The 15,572-nt window shown below is 40.1% G+C and overlaps 1 protein-coding gene across 1 annotated transcript; it reads right to left on the reverse strand.

Moving 5' to 3' along the window:
- Nucleotides 1-10,156: 10,156 nt before the first annotated feature.
- On the reverse strand, nt 10,157-14,750 carry LOC148224535 (cysteine-rich venom protein-like). The gene is made up of 7 exons (XM_088162522.1): nt 14,691-14,750; nt 13,773-13,904; nt 12,515-12,605; nt 11,967-12,112; nt 11,327-11,421; nt 10,471-10,559; nt 10,157-10,284 (listed from the first exon to the last, which is right to left on the reverse strand). Exons 1-7 carry the CDS (start codon nt 14,748-14,750, stop codon nt 10,157-10,159), a joined length of 741 nt encoding a protein of 246 aa, XP_088018648.1.
- Between the last annotated feature and the right edge of the window lie 822 nt (nt 14,751-15,572).

The following is a 15,572-nucleotide window of genomic DNA, read 5'->3' on the forward strand; positions in this document are numbered from 1 at the left end:
AAAGTTTCTCCTAGTGAAGATCTCACATGACATATGTGCAACCCTTATGTTAAGATCTTTCAGGGGTGCAGAAAAGTTTCCTTGCTGAAATCTTATCAGGAAAGAGCCTTTTAATAGTGTTTAGAATTTAAAATGGGCCAAGTCCATTCAATCAGGACTTTTTCTGAGGTTATTATTTTATAGCTTAGATCTTATGCAGATACATACACACACAGACACACACAATCTGTACTGGTAGAGTATTGATCCATGTCTTTTTCCTTTTTCTTTGGCCAGGAAGAATAATTTAGCTATTTTCCCAGTGAGGTGAACTAATGCCTAGCAACTACAGAATGGCCCCCAGACATGTACAGGTGATTTACACAGAAATAAGGATACTGAAGAAATTATATTCCAATATTTATGCACTGTAATATTTATTCTCCTAGATAAATGAAACATTTCTCTCTCACCACTAGCGAGACTGAATCTGTCACAGATTATCTTCAGATATTGCCAAATTTAAGCTAAAAGGACTGACAACACAAACTGCCAGGAAGAAGATGCTTTATCCAAGGGGTGGTACTGGATTATTTTGCTCACTGGACCTTTTGGGAAAACCCAGTTTGGCCTGACTTACTTCCTCAGTTTTTGCTTGTTGAAATGGGCTTTGGTGTGTGTCATATTTGGGTCTGGGCATTGCTTCAGAAAATTTGGATATTCTCCTCTCCAAGGGAAGAATTGTGAGTAGCCATGCCTTGGGTCCATACATACCCAGTCTCTGTGGAGAGCACAGAAGGTCTGTCCTGTTAAATCATGGAAACAAGGTCAGGATCTTTCAGCCCAACTTCACTACAGAGTGGAAACTCTGTACATGGGAGGTCCTAAATTTTGGTCTGATGTATTTCCCAGAAGAAGCAGCTGCCATGTCAATGGCTGTCTGTCATTCCCATTTTTTCTGATTGCCTTCTTTCTGGCACAGGCTTTCCAAGTGATGGGAAACATCCACCTCCAACATCTCCTTTCAAATGCCTTTATGTGTCCATCCAGCTGCATTGCATAAAGCAATCAAAATGCACACATCTTGAACTGTTCCTCTTCAGGAAATTCCCTTATGTCTCCTTATTTGCTTTATTCCAATCCTGGTGGCTATTAATGCAAAGGTAGGAGTGAGGGTGTTCTTTGACAAATATTGTTGCACACCTGGATCTACTAAGTAACATTACATATTTGTCATTTAAATAGCTGGTGGATTTTTTTATCCAGCTTTCCATCTAAATAGGACGTTTGTGACATATCACAAACTTTATGTAAATAAATGTGAACAGTTATGGCAGATTTTCGAGCTTCTGGAAGGATAAAAATAAGAAATAAAGGGGTTACTTGGGCAGTATCTTACCTAAGGAGTGAGAAAGAATGTGCATTTAATAATCTTCTTACAGAATGCCCTTTAGCATCATTAAGAGTGGCATTCAACTGACCAGACACACTCAGTGCATTTCTGTACCTGACCTAACCTGCAATGTTTTCCTTTTCAATCACAGACTCGTGGAATCATTAAGGTTGGAAAAGACCTCTAAGATCCTGAAGTCCAACCACTAACCCAGCACTGCCACGTTCACCACTATACCAGCACCACCAACTATACTCCCTCAGCTCCATATCTACAAGCTTTTTCTATTTATTTTCCAGAAGAAATAGAAACTTCCAAAGGCAATTGTTTCCATGTTAAAGGAAGTTACCTAAAATACCTGGCTAAATAGGCCAGGTGAATGGAAATACCCTTTTTGGTCATGTTTGCTGCAGGTTCAAATCAGGTTCAGGATGTCTCCTAGAAGAGGCTGATGTTTTTTAAGACTCTGAGCTCAGTTCACTGAAGTCTGAGCCACATGAATTCCTCAGTCAATTTGGATTTACAAAGCATGACTTGGGTGCATGCTAATCTTCAATTTTCTTCTTGGTGCATGCGCCTCTTGCAGACACAACTATGGGGACCAGGGAGATGGAATAAGGTGCATCTTGCCTCCACATTGTGACAGAAATATTTCCTAGAACTCCTGATCTTCGAGCTAAGTTTTTTTTGATAACATTTATCCCATTTCTGTGGTGTTGCGGTAAAAACATTTTTTAAACTAAACATTAACTTCAATTCTTCGAGTCAGCAGACCCTTCTCTCTCCTGAAGCTGAAAGCTCAGCCAAGAAAATGCAGTTTGTCCATGCAATCCTTAAATAACCTCCTTCACCTTAAAGAGGGAAGTTACTTTAATTGGATTTCCCAACTCCTTAAATAGCAACAACAGAAAGGGTCGAGCTGGAAGGGACCACAGTGGCTCGTCTGGTCCCTCCTCCCTGCTCAAGCAGGGTCATCCCAGAGCTCAGGGCACAGGGTTGTGTCCAGACAGTTCTGGAATATCTCCAGTGAGGGAGACTCTGACCCCTCTCTGGACAATCAGTTCAGTGCTGGGTCACTGCTCAGTAAAGAAGTTCTGCCTCCTGTCCAGGTGGAACTTGCTGGGATCAGTTCCTGCCCATTGCCTCTTTGTCTTCACTGCATCCAAATCATCCCCACCAGCCTCTGAGCTGATTTCTTGTAAATGTGGGTTGATATTGCAGTGTCTCTTTCTAAAATAAATGTGTCTTATTTTTCCATTTGAAATCTCACAGACTTTGTTCTCTAAGACATTGCTTGGTTACTAGACAGTATTTTCAGTCTTTCCAGTACACAAAGAGCATCAATAGAAGGTAAAACTAGAAGGAATAAGCTTTTTTTCTTCCCTCTAAATAGAATAGGACAAATAATTGCATCCAGTTAGGCTATGTTCAGCTAAAGCATGACCTGTTGAAGAGGAGCATGTTTCACTTAAAAACTTCACTCTTTCATTTCTGCTTTTATTGCATGAATGTTGCAAAGCAGGGGTTAAATGCTGAAACAGAAACTTTTGGTGGAGGTGTATCCCAAAGTTGCAGGAAAGCTGTTTGCTGGAGATAACAGGTTCTGCTCCCTTCTACAAGGACCAGAGGGCCTGTCTGAACTGCTCTTGTGATAAAAAGGAACCTCAGCTAACATGAGTACTTCACATAACACCTAGAAGCTCTACCTATTATTTTGTGAAAGCAAATACTAACAATTAGATGTCTGTGTTTTAATCTCTGATGGTGTGAGTGATGAATCATGTATTTGTATGGACTTTTCTTATTTTAATGTAAGTGTTTCTCTTGCTCCCCATCAGTCCCCTGTGCTTACTTGTAACAGGGCACTTGATGAAATCCCTTACAGAATCTGATTCTAAAGGCAAGCAGGTCTTCAGTTTCTGAAAAAGCACAAGGAGACGACTTCAGATGACATGGCAGTGAATCATCTCAGTTGTATTTTCTTACAGATGACTGCCTGCCTCTAGGTTTCAAAATCCACTCTGTAGCCATGAGTACACCTGGATTTGTGTTCACTCTTTACATCACGCCAGAAGAGCACTAGGAAAGGACACTTGTAAAGGAAGTTGGAGAGAATTGTGTTGAGTCTTGGATATTAGGAAGAAATTCTTCCCTGTGAGGATGGGGAGGCCCTGGCACAGGGTGCCCAGAGAAGCTGTGGCTGCCCCTGGATCCCTGGAAATGTCCAAGTCCAGGTTGGATGGGGCTTGGAGCATCCTGCCCATGGCAGGGGGTTGGAAATGGATGTTATTGTAGGTCCGTCCCTCCCAATCCACACCATTCTGATTCTATGGTTCCAAAAGTCTTTTGTTCCTCTCTGACCTTTCATGGTGCATTCCTTACTTAAATCAGCAGACACAAGCACAGGTGAATCTGAGCAATCCCAGAGAACCTCCTGCTAAGTGTGGCTCTTCCATCATTTATAAAACCATCAGCCTCTGGAGGCTGAGCTGTGATGTTCTCCGTGGTCCAGCATCAGGGTGTGGTTTAGTGGTAGCATGAAATAGCTGGTCTGATCCACACAAGGATTTGTCAAGCCACAGAGAGACAGTAAATATAAAATTTCTATGCCTCAGTGAGTGCTGTAAACTCTGATCCACACCACAAGTTAAACCCCAACATAAACTGTGTGTTTCATCCATGTGTTCATGCTGACCCACAACTTCTAATCATTTTGACCTTGGCACAAGTTGCAAATGTGGGTAGAACAATTAGTACATAACAAATTTCTATAAGAAACTCCCATATTGTTTGTTTTTCCTGTGTACAACTAACATCTCTTCCAGCTGGCTGAATGTTAGGCAAGTGGAGGCTTCTTTTTTTGCAGCTTGAATGCTGACCTGATGGAAGATATGATTTGTGACCTTCACAATTAATTTATATGACTGTTTTTAATTGTCAGGAAGTAGGTGCTAAATCACTGAATATCCCAAAGTAGTCCTGTGCTATTGAACTGACAAGATGAATTTATTATTTCCTCACAATGGGCCAAGAACAAATTCAATGGACAACAACTACAACTCAACTTACTATCTAAGATACAACACCCCTTCCGGGACAAGCCAACACAGGAGGTACTACAATCAATTGGGAGCAAATAAATAGGAGTATGGAAATAAAAATTACCTCAGTGGAAAAATCCAGTCTCTGAAATGTTCACACCAAGCTGTGAAAAGTACAAGTTTTTGTGCTACAACTCATTAGATGCTACATTCTCCTTAGAGACCCCTCATTTACCCTCCAAAACATGCATGGAGTGTTAAATAACTCATACAAAGCTGGATAAAAATCTTGGTACAGGCTTGTTCAACTCATCTGTCTAGATCTGCAGTGACCCTTAGTGCAAGGCTACTGGAATAACCTAAGATCCAAAGATCCTAAGCTTGGTTTAGGGCATGTTATGGTTAATATTGTCAAAATGGCCTGGATTGGTTTTCTGTTTCCAGTGCACCAATCCTTATGTTTATGGATTACAAAAAGGATGGTCCAAGGCTCTTTCAGGAGGCAGGGCAAAAAGCAAGACCAGAGACAGACTGAGCCAAAATGGTGCTCCAGGGCCATGGGCAGGTGGTGAGAGAGGGAGGCTTCAAGGAGGCTAAAACCTCCTCAATGCTCATTATTTAATACTAGGCTCAGATAATTGTTGATATTTCTGGCTATTTTTACCTGCCTAGGAAATTTCTGCTTCTCCCTTATCACAAGGTTTGTCTCCCTGCCTTCACACTGTACAACTCATTTTCCTTTCACCTTTCCCCTCCAGGTTCCTCACACATTTCTCTTCCGTTGCCATTTTTCTCCTTTCCCATTTATAAGCTGATTTCCTCATGAGCACTTGGCCACTGCCATCTGTGGAAGAAGCATGATCACTGCTTCCAACACCTAATTTATTGCAAAGGACATTTTTTACCTCTTCAATCACCAGCATTTGTCTCTTCAGGAGCATGGAATTTTTAGGTCATTGAGGACTTTTCCTGTAATTGTAGGTAGGTTTCCACATAATACCTTCAATAAATATTTTACTCTAAAATTTTTATGTCCTTCTACATTCAGGTGGAAGGCTGCTCCTGTCCTCGCCAGTTTTAATGCTTAGAAATTGACTTTTTCCACTAAATTTCTTAATGAATTATAAAAAAATATATATATGTATGTGTATATATATGTATGTGTACATATATATATATATAGGTTTAAATATCAATTAAAGAGTCTCTTTTAGGAGACATTTTCTGGTACATTGTTGGGAGAGCGTGGAAAATCACCTCTATCATCTGACCAGAGTTGCACAGCCACATTTACATAAGAGGTGAATCCATTTTTGCTTTGAATTTACAGAAATTCTGTAATTTTTGTGTTTCAGAAGCAGTAGTGCTGGACTCCCTGACTCCTCAGTGTGTTAGTCCTGTGTAAAAATCACAAGGGCTACAGTTCCATTATTGCCAAAATAAGCCTCTTTTGACCCTTCAGCCATCACTTTGTGGGAAACTTGTCACATGTGCCTGCACAAAGAATGCTGTATATAACTAAATAAAAAGAACATGCTTAATATAAAATAACAGTTCTTTTGTTATCTTTAGTGTAGTTTTCTTGAATTTGTTTACATTGGGAAAAGAGTTTTTAAAGAAGATAGTTGAATGGTTTTGGATGCCCTAAAAATCCCCGCTGGTTTAAAGCTAGTGAATGAAATAAACAGTCTTGTGATTCATTCAACAAAATAAACAAAAGCCATAATTTGACTTTAGTGTGGTGTCCAGGGTTTCCTCTTTTACTTTCAACACTTCATGGAGCAGTGGGAGAAGAGAAGAAAGGAGTGTTGATGATGCAAAACACCAAGTGAAAAATTTAATTTGATTTCAAATGGTCATTTCTGTGGAGAAAAACCCCAAGAATCTGAAGATACTGATTTTCAAGAGTAATTTCTAGTTATATGAGTTGAGTCTTGGGCTCTCCATCAGTGCCCGAATGAATATTTAACATGGCCCTTTTCCATGCCAGTTTGCTACCTCAGCTTTTCCTAAAATTTGCCATTCTTCCAGCGTTGTTACTGATGCTGGTGTCAGGGTATGTGTCAGTCCTGGGGGGCAGTCTGGCATTTCACAAACCCCAGGGCAGAGGGGTGAGCCCATGCCCAGCCCATGAACCCTCAGATGTCACCGGTGGGTCGGGAGGGAGTGTCACGTCCTTGCTTCTATCTCCAGTCCCCTTTGGCTCATGGTTAAACTGAGATATAATTATGCTGGGGGTGTGGCTATCAAATGTGATATTATAATTTACAGGACCTAGTGCTTCATGGGCTCTTTCTCAGCATTCACTAATTAATCTTCCTTGCCCTGACTGTGTGGGTTTATCTCTGCCTCGCAGTCGGTGAGGCAGAAGCTCGCAGGTCAAATGTCTTGCTTGGAGGTTAAAAGTCTTGCTCACAGCCCAGAGTGGACATAGGAGCTGTCAAGAAAGTTCTTAATCAAAGAGTCCATCTCCTGTTTTTCACAGTTTAACTATGGCCTTTACATTTAGAGGAATCCCATTTTTGGCAGCTTGGCCTAGAGAGATGGGAGCAGCCCAGGGGTGGGGAACATCCTCTCTTGTCCCTGCTCTGATGGACATTTTCTGCTTGGGCTTGCTCAAACATCTTGCCATTATTTTATTTTATGGGAATAAAGTGGATATTGTGACAATTCAATGTCATGTGAAAGTTTCCAACCTTTGCTTTCTATTTAGTGTGAGGTCAAGTTGTGCCTCAAGTTGTGCCAGGCAAGATTTAGGTTGGGTATTAGGGAAAATTTCTTCATGGAAGGGGTTGTCAAACACTGGAATGGGCTGCCCTGGGAAGTGATGAAGTCACCAACCCAGGAGGTGTTTAAAAGGCATGTGGAAGTGGCACTTGAGGTCATGGTTTAATGTTGAAGGTCCTTTCTGACCCTAATGCTTCTGTAATTTCATGTTAACCTGTGAGCGAGATTTGTCAAGAACAAGAGTGAGGCAAGTTTTGTGGAAGATTTGTTCTAACAGAGCAATAGATGGAGAAAAACAGGGGAGATACAGGCCCATGGTACTCAGCAAGACATTGGGATACTGAAAGTGATAACTTCCTTTTGGTTTAGCCCAGAGGCCAAATTTGGTAATGAAACTGCTGCTGTTGGTGCATTATAAATATAAAAAATGTTCTTTCTTAAGAAACTGTCAGATTGTTAAGTTACTTCATAACCTTTGTTCAAAATCGTGTTTAAGGCCCTTGTCATATGAATTAACAGCTGAAGAGCTCTTACACCCCTCTCCACAGATAAGGCTTAGACTTGTTCTGTAGTAGTTGCTCTTATCTTCTCTCAGCACATGTGCTTCTTGTGAACCAGAATAGAAATTGTAAGAAATTCCTGGTGTTATTTGCTTCTTGCCTGGACTACCACCTAAAAGGTAGCACAATTCAGCACAAACTAAAAAGCACATCCTAGTATCAAAAATGAAACCACTGTCAAGACATCAGTATGAAAAATAACTTTGTGAAAATGCAAGCAAGTAACGGAGAGAAATGTTTGTCGTGCTGGATCTCAGCAAATGTCATATTGCTTTTACCCCATCTGTGTGTGATAAACCCATATTCAGCAGCATCTCAGCATTTCCAGGGACATGAACAACAAAGTGAAGTATCCCAAGCACACTGATGTCAGCTCTGAGAAACAGGAACACCCAGGCAGCATCTCATCTCACCTCCTATTTGTTCTATTCCACATCAGTAGGGAAGCAGAGTGTTTGGAAATCTCCTGCAAAGGAACAAAGGCTGTGCCTGGATTGGCTGCAGTAACCCAGCAGGGTGCCTGGTGCTCCAGGGTGGCACCTCAAGCTGTGGGAGATCCCTTCCAGCTCCTGCTGCTCAAACATCATAGCTGGATATCCAGAGAATGAAACTTGGATCTCTGAGGAGGGAGCTCTATCAGAAATCTCTGATAATAAACTAATTCCTCGTAAAATATTCATTGGCCCAGATAAAGGGGGAGGAAAGAGGAAAGGCTTGGAAAATAATCCAGAAAACACCTGAGAGTTTTGCCAAAATTATGCATCCTCCCATTAGACAATTGAGGTTTTACAGGTTAGTGTTTTCTAAGGAAAACACAGGATTTTAGGAAATTTTCACCAGCTTTAATTTGAATTACACTGTCTACAAATCAGAACCAAAGTTTGGGTTGGAAGACAGCTAAAAGATCATTTTGTTCCCTTCCCCACCATGAGCAGGGACACCTTCCACTATCCCAGGTTGCTCCCAGCCCTGTCCAAGCTGGCCTTGGACACTTCCAGGGATCCAGGGGCAGCCACAGCTTCTCTGGTCACCCTGTGCCAGGGGCTCACCAGTCCCAAAGCAATAAATTTCTTCCTAATATCCAATCTAGCCCTGCCCTCTCTCCATTTGAAGCCATTTGCCCTTGTCCTATTGCTCCATGCCATTGTAAAATGTCTCTCTCCAGCTTCTTTGCAGCCTTGCACAGTGGCAGTGGTCATGAAGGTGAAACTGAGCTTCAGGAAGGTAGAAAATCAAGGCTACCAGAATTCGTGATTTATATCCTGGAAACCCTAAATTTCCCTAATTCAGAGCTCTCAATTGTTTTAGTATGATGGTAATTTGACCAGCAGAAACAGGATGAAACAATCGAGGGGAGGAAACCACTGCCAACTGTTTCTGTATGTTTTGATTATTTATTGAGCCAATATTAGCCAAAATCTTTGTGCAAGCAAGTGTTAAAATCAGGCTAGGCTAGGCCCAGAACTTTAATATCTAATAAAAAGAGATATCCTTTATAAAGGTAGAAAACTGCAAAAGCAATGCAGGTTTATGTCTGGGCATGGCTCACCCTCTTGTGTCTTTATCTAGAATTGCAGTCTTGTGGAGAAAATTATTTTTACTGGCCTGAAATAAGAAGGGAAAGTGGTAAGTGAGTTCTTCCCTGCTCAGGGCTGGTTTATGTGATTCAAGAGCTGTGGAAAACCCTTTCAGGAGCAGCTGGAAATTAGGTGGGACACCCTGGTGTGGTGCAAGGTTAGTGAGAAAGAGCCACGGGAATAAATTTATCATTTATCACCTGCAGGCAGATGTAGCAGAATTTTTGTGATTAGGTCAGAGGAAAAGTAGCAGATACAATGTGTGTCTCTTATTTTCCCTGTACAAAAAATTGCCTCCCTTTTTGCTTTTTACTTCTTTTCTTTTCTCATCCACACTTACATGAAGTATAAAAAGAGCCTCAAAATATACATAAGGAATTTTCCAAATTAAAATAAAACAACAAAAAAACTAAAACAAACCCACTTGATTTATAAATAACTTTAATTAAAAGCTCTGTTTCTGAACTGGTGGTAAAGCATTTATTTAGCAGGAAGATATTCCATTGACAATCAACAAAAAGTTAACAGAAGAAAATTTAGTGGCATGTAACAAATTATTCTAAAAAACCTGAAGTGCAAAAAAGCCTGATGTGGGCTTCCCATTAAAAAGAAATAAATCAGTGGCAGATCCACTGCAAGGAAAGACACAAACTAACATATTTGTCGCTTAAACATGATTTCTGCAAAACCTAAAATAACATCAGAGGTTATTTTGAGCTACTAGTCTAATTTAAGACTGACGTAATGGTCAGATTTCAGATAAAATTATTACTTATAGGTCAATCTGAGCAGGGGCACTGAGAGTGAATACACTTTACAGTGGGTTCTACCTACTTTTCTTATAATCTCACAGCAGTTGTGATGACTCCCAGCAGGACTTTAGATGATTTGAGTGGTGCATTTACAGCTTGCAGGGCACTTCTTCTTCACCATTGAGTTGCTACAGCCAAACAACATTTTCAGATTTTTGCAGTTTCCAATGAGGTCTTGATACTTGCAGGGGTTGGCTAAAATAAAAGAGAGAGAAGCAAACACATGAAATATTTGGAAACTGAGCTCTGGTTTGATACTTCTGCATTTTCCAGAAATTCCGGCTTTTCACGTCTATATAAACTTTGTAAATTTGCTATGCTATTGAAATGGCTTGAATATTATAGAATGTGAATTTTTTAAAGGAGAATGGAGTGACTCACTGCAAAGTCCTTTGTCACAGTGGCCAGGACAGTCAGCACATCTTGGTCCACTTCTGTAAGGCATAGCTATTTGCATCGGGTTATTTCCTCTGAAATTTGAAAGAATTACAAGACAAAAAAAGATCAAATGAAGCTCTGAGCCATTAACAGGAGTTTGTTATTTATTGCAGTGAAAGGAATCCAGAAGTTTTTGGATAAAAGTATTTTTCTAGGCAGTCATGTTTTCGTTTCAGATATTAAAACCAAAAGATTTTAAATAAGAAGGAGAATAAGGTTTAGAGAAACAAAATTAATCTATTGATTGTATATGTATAGAATAATCTGGTAAAAATAGTATGTGTTTCCTAGCTCTGCTTCTCTAATAGATTTTAACTGATTGAGGTAATCATAAAATCACAGAATCACAGACTGGTTTGGGTTGGAAGGCACTTTAGAAATCACTTAATTCCAACACCCTGCCATGGGCAGGGACACCTCCCACTAGACCAGGTTGTTCCAAACCTCAGCAAAACTCCTCTGAAACGCAGTTCTTTGCCCCTGTGAATATTCATTTGCTCTTGACTTCCACTTTGCATCTAATTTTCTCCTTTGTGGACAAAATTACAGCATGATTTGTGTCTGATGCCTGATTCTGACAGATAAACCCTTGTTCATCTGCTAAAATTTCCTTAATATCTCTTTGAATGCAAAATAAAACAAATATTGATATTCAGCATGCTGTTAAACCTACAATTCACATTGGTATTTTCAAAATTATAAATGGTTAAAGTAGATTGGAGTTATTGTATCCTATAGCCCAGGATGTTTTGGAAACCTGTCCATAATCATCACGACTGAATAAGAAGGCAGAACTTACGCAGGGCAGTATTGGCAAACGTAAAAGTACTTGTGTGAGCCTGTGGGACAGTAGGAAACTCCACATCCCACCTTGTAACTATTGTACCAGATTAGCTGTGGATTAAAACACAAGAACATTATTTTAGACTGGATTCTTGTAAAAAAACACCAAACCCTCACAAAGTAACAGAACCAGAAAATATTTTTTCCTTAATTTTTTTCTAATCAGCTTTTAAATTTAAAGTTTAGCTGTCATAATGAATATATAGAAAGGTGAGTTTTCTCCAGTTTCCAGATGTTTTTGAACACAAGACACTAAAGTTGAAATTCAAATACTTTCATCATAGGTATTTTGCTTTGACACTTCTTAATCACATATTTCAATCCCTGTATAGAAAATATTTATTTCTAAATTAAAGTTTTTTCTACAGACTAATATTTCCTTCCTGGAAGGTTCTTCCAAAATTTTGGTTTCATTGCCTCATAATTAGATGGAAAAGAATTTTAGCTTATAATTCATCTTTGGATTAGAGTATGAATTATAGATAATAGTTTGATGACCCCGATAATTTTTTCCTGACTACAAATAACTCTCAGCTGGCTTAAGTGCACTCCTGTGATTCTGGTGTATCTCTGTAGTTTATTTCAAGTGTCCATACCTGAGTGTAGCTCTCAACATTGACATTTTTCAAGATTGCTCCATATCCATACTTGAAATTGGAGGACTGACTGTACCACGCTTGAATTGTGTCAGCCCATGTTCTTGGGTAGAATGACAATAACATATTCTCACCACAGGTGACACCTGGAATAGAAGTAAATGTATTTTATCAGGAGAGAAGCAAACTATAGGGTGGGAAGTGGGACAGAGGGGCTTTAGCTGTATTCTAAAAAAATGCCTATGATGCCACTCACTTTGCCCTGTAATTTTAAAGACTTCCAAAAGGTTGTCTTTCAATGTTCCTCTGACAAAAATGATGCTTTTGTGTTTAATAATTACAGAATTACAGAATTGTTTGGGTTGGAAGGGACCTAAGGATCATCTTGTTCCAACCCCCTGCCATGTACAGGGACACCTTCCATTTAATAATCCTAAAAATCTATTCTACAACAGATTAAAAGTCATCCTTATTTCTATTTCACATTCACAGGGGTCATCTGCAAACTGTCATTAACCCATCAGCTCAGGCTCCATCCTTGTCAGTACCATTTATAACTCTCTTGTCCCTTGGACTGATTTTCATCTCACACTGACTTGCCCATTTCTGAGCATTTTTGGCAGCTTTCTCACTCCACACCTGAAAGACACAAAGGAAGAAGTATCCAGGTCACAGATAGGTTAGTGCGGGCCGTGAGAAGGAAAAAAGACATCGGGAATGGCTTGGTGTTGAGCTCCCATGGCCCTCAACAGAAAGAGGAGGAGTTGTGCTGATTTACTCTCCTGGGGCACAGGAACCACTTTTCTTCAGTCCTTAAAGATTTCAGAGCAGGTTATTCAGCACAGTTCTGTCACACAGTCCCGATCTCCAGGTGGTGCAGATTAAAATGGTTTTTATAACATACTGCTGAGTTCTTTCACCTTTGTGTCCCAGTGAACACTGCAGGGTGCACTGGATTAAACAGTATAAAACTGATTTTCAGCCCAGGTACATCTGGGCTTTGAACCTGGGGAAAGTTTCAGGCCTTGCTGTGCAGGATTAACCACAAAGCACTGACCAGCTCATCTGCTCATAGGACAGGGACAACGAGGCCTGCCAGGGGTGACAGGGATGGGAGAAGTTTTGCAGATCTAGGTCTCTTTTGCCCTCCTGACAGTGATATTCAGAAGCTGCTGCTTGGGCTCCCACTCCCCCTTTGCTTTGCATGCTCTTTCCTTCATCCAGGGTTCGTTTCTCTTTTTAGATTCAGAGAATCAGAGAAGTTTGGGTTGGAATGGACCTTAAAGGGTCATTTAGTCCAACCCCTGTGCAATGAGCAGGGACATCTTCAGATGTTTCTCGAGCCCCCTTCAGCCTGGTCTTGACACATCCAGGGATGGGGCAGCCACAGCTCCTCTGTGCCAGGGCCTCACCTCACTCATCATAAAAATCTTCTTCCTATATCTAATCTAAATTAATCCTCTCTTGACTACTGAAAACCATTATCCCTCGTGCTGTTGCAAGAGACCCTGGTAAAATGTTTTCCCTCATTCTTATCGTGCCCTTTAGGCTCTGGAAGGAGCTCTGAGCTCTCCCTGGATCCTTCTCTTCCCCAGGTGAGCACCCCCAGCTCTCCCAGCCTGGCTCCAGAGCAGAGGGGCTCCAGCCCTTGGAGCATCCTGCTGGCTTACGTTGAGTTTCTGATCCACCAATACCTCCAAGTCCTTCTCACCAGGCTGCTCTTAATCCCTTCATCCCACAGCTCCCCTTGGTGCTGGGTTTGTCCCATCATTTCCTTCAAGGGAAAAGCTGTAACTCATAGCTCACCATCTTCAGCATGTTCCTGGCTGTGGGAATTACAGATCTCCGAATTTCATTGTGTAGCTCGAGGATCAGTTTTTCACTTTGAGATTTAAAATGAGGAAAGGAGAAAGCGTTCATTTTTTGAATGGGAAAACTCTGGAAAAAAATAACAGTGAAGGTCTCGGTTAACAGAATTATAATAAACAAGATAAATTATGAGCTTCTTGTTGCTTTTGTTTGGCCAGCTGAACCTTCCTCAATAATTGGTCTCATAATCTTGTTTAACTTAAGACATTTATGATGGTAGAAATAACATCTCAGCCAGTAGTTTTAGGATGCAGCCATAATCAGGTAAAGGAAAATATCAACTTACAACATGGTTCACCTCAGATTTATTGAAGAAAATGATAATTTTCTTTCCTAAAGTACTTGTTTATTTTCATTCATTAATAAGAAGTTCTTGATAAACAGCTCTCATGCAAATACCTGCATAGCAAATATCTTACAAACTTAATCCTCTCTAGGAGATTTCTGAATCAGATTTCTGAATCTTAAAATATGTATTTATTTACGAAAAACGTCTTTTTAAAATTAGTCCTGAGAAGGGAAGAATATTTTTATAGGCAGAATCACAGAATGATTTGGGTTGCAAGCTTAAAGAGCCAATAGCTGCAAAAGATTCCTGTCATGTACAACACCTTCCACTAGACCAGACTATGCAATAATAATAATAATAATAATAATAATAATAATAATAATAATAATAATAAACAAAAATCTTATGAAATGAGAGTTCATCTTCAATATGTTACATTAACATATTAACTATACTTGCACCCCTGAATTCTAAATCTCTAGAGATCACAAGATCAGACTAAATCTGGTCAGATTTCTATACAAAGGAGTCAGATATGGGTGTTTTGCACAGATGAATGTTCCTACCTGTCCATCAGATTGGTGTAGCAAAGCAGCCAGGAGAATAATTGCAGTTAGTAGATCCATTTCTACAGGGGGGAAAAAACCAAAAAACAAACCCCAAAATCCATTAGTCTCTGTTGCATACATTTTATGACATTATGTGATATGTGAGCAAGATATGAAACTGTTGCAAAGTAAAGCCTGCAAAAAGAAGTTTATTTTAGCTGATCCTGAATATGGATGTGCTGAAACTGTGCATAGGCACCACTGCATCCTACAGAGAGAAGACTCCACCTTGCATGGAAGCAGGGACTGTAAATAGCATAAAATTGTGTGTTATTTGGAATAGATGGATCAGCCCCGTTTTGACTCCTTTATTCAAGATATCTTGAATTTGCAGCATTTCCTTCATGTTTGCCTCCCTGTGTATAAAAAGAAGCCCATTAATGTGTTCAGTACTGTCACATCAGAGTCCTCAAGCATCATCCATAGTGAGATTTGGTGATTTGGAGTGGAGCACTGAACACATGGACTGTTGTCTCCATTTCTATCTCACTTCCCTGTTCCCTTATTAAATCTGCATCATAATCAGCTCAAGCAAATGGTGGCGAGCACCCTCACGTTTCATCTGACATTAGACATAAAGAAAACCTTCAAATATGATGTTATTAACAACGAATGTTGGCTGCTGCACTCTGACTCCTGAGGCACCTCATGCAGGTGTACACAGACACTGAAACCCACTCATATACCCAGGATGCTTTTTCTGCACATCAAAAGAAGTGGAAGTTATATATCTTTGTATTGATGAGGATATGTGGGGGGAAAGGTCTTTTTGGTTGTTAAAAAGATGTGGCAAAATGCCAAAGAAGACTAGCTTTGAGCTCAGCAGGTTGCCTTAAACCA

Source organism: Sturnus vulgaris, chromosome 3 (genome assembly GCF_052056855.1).
Source record: "Sturnus vulgaris isolate bStuVul1 chromosome 3, bStuVul1.hap1, whole genome shotgun sequence".
Taxonomy (NCBI): Eukaryota; Metazoa; Chordata; class Aves; order Passeriformes; family Sturnidae; genus Sturnus; species Sturnus vulgaris.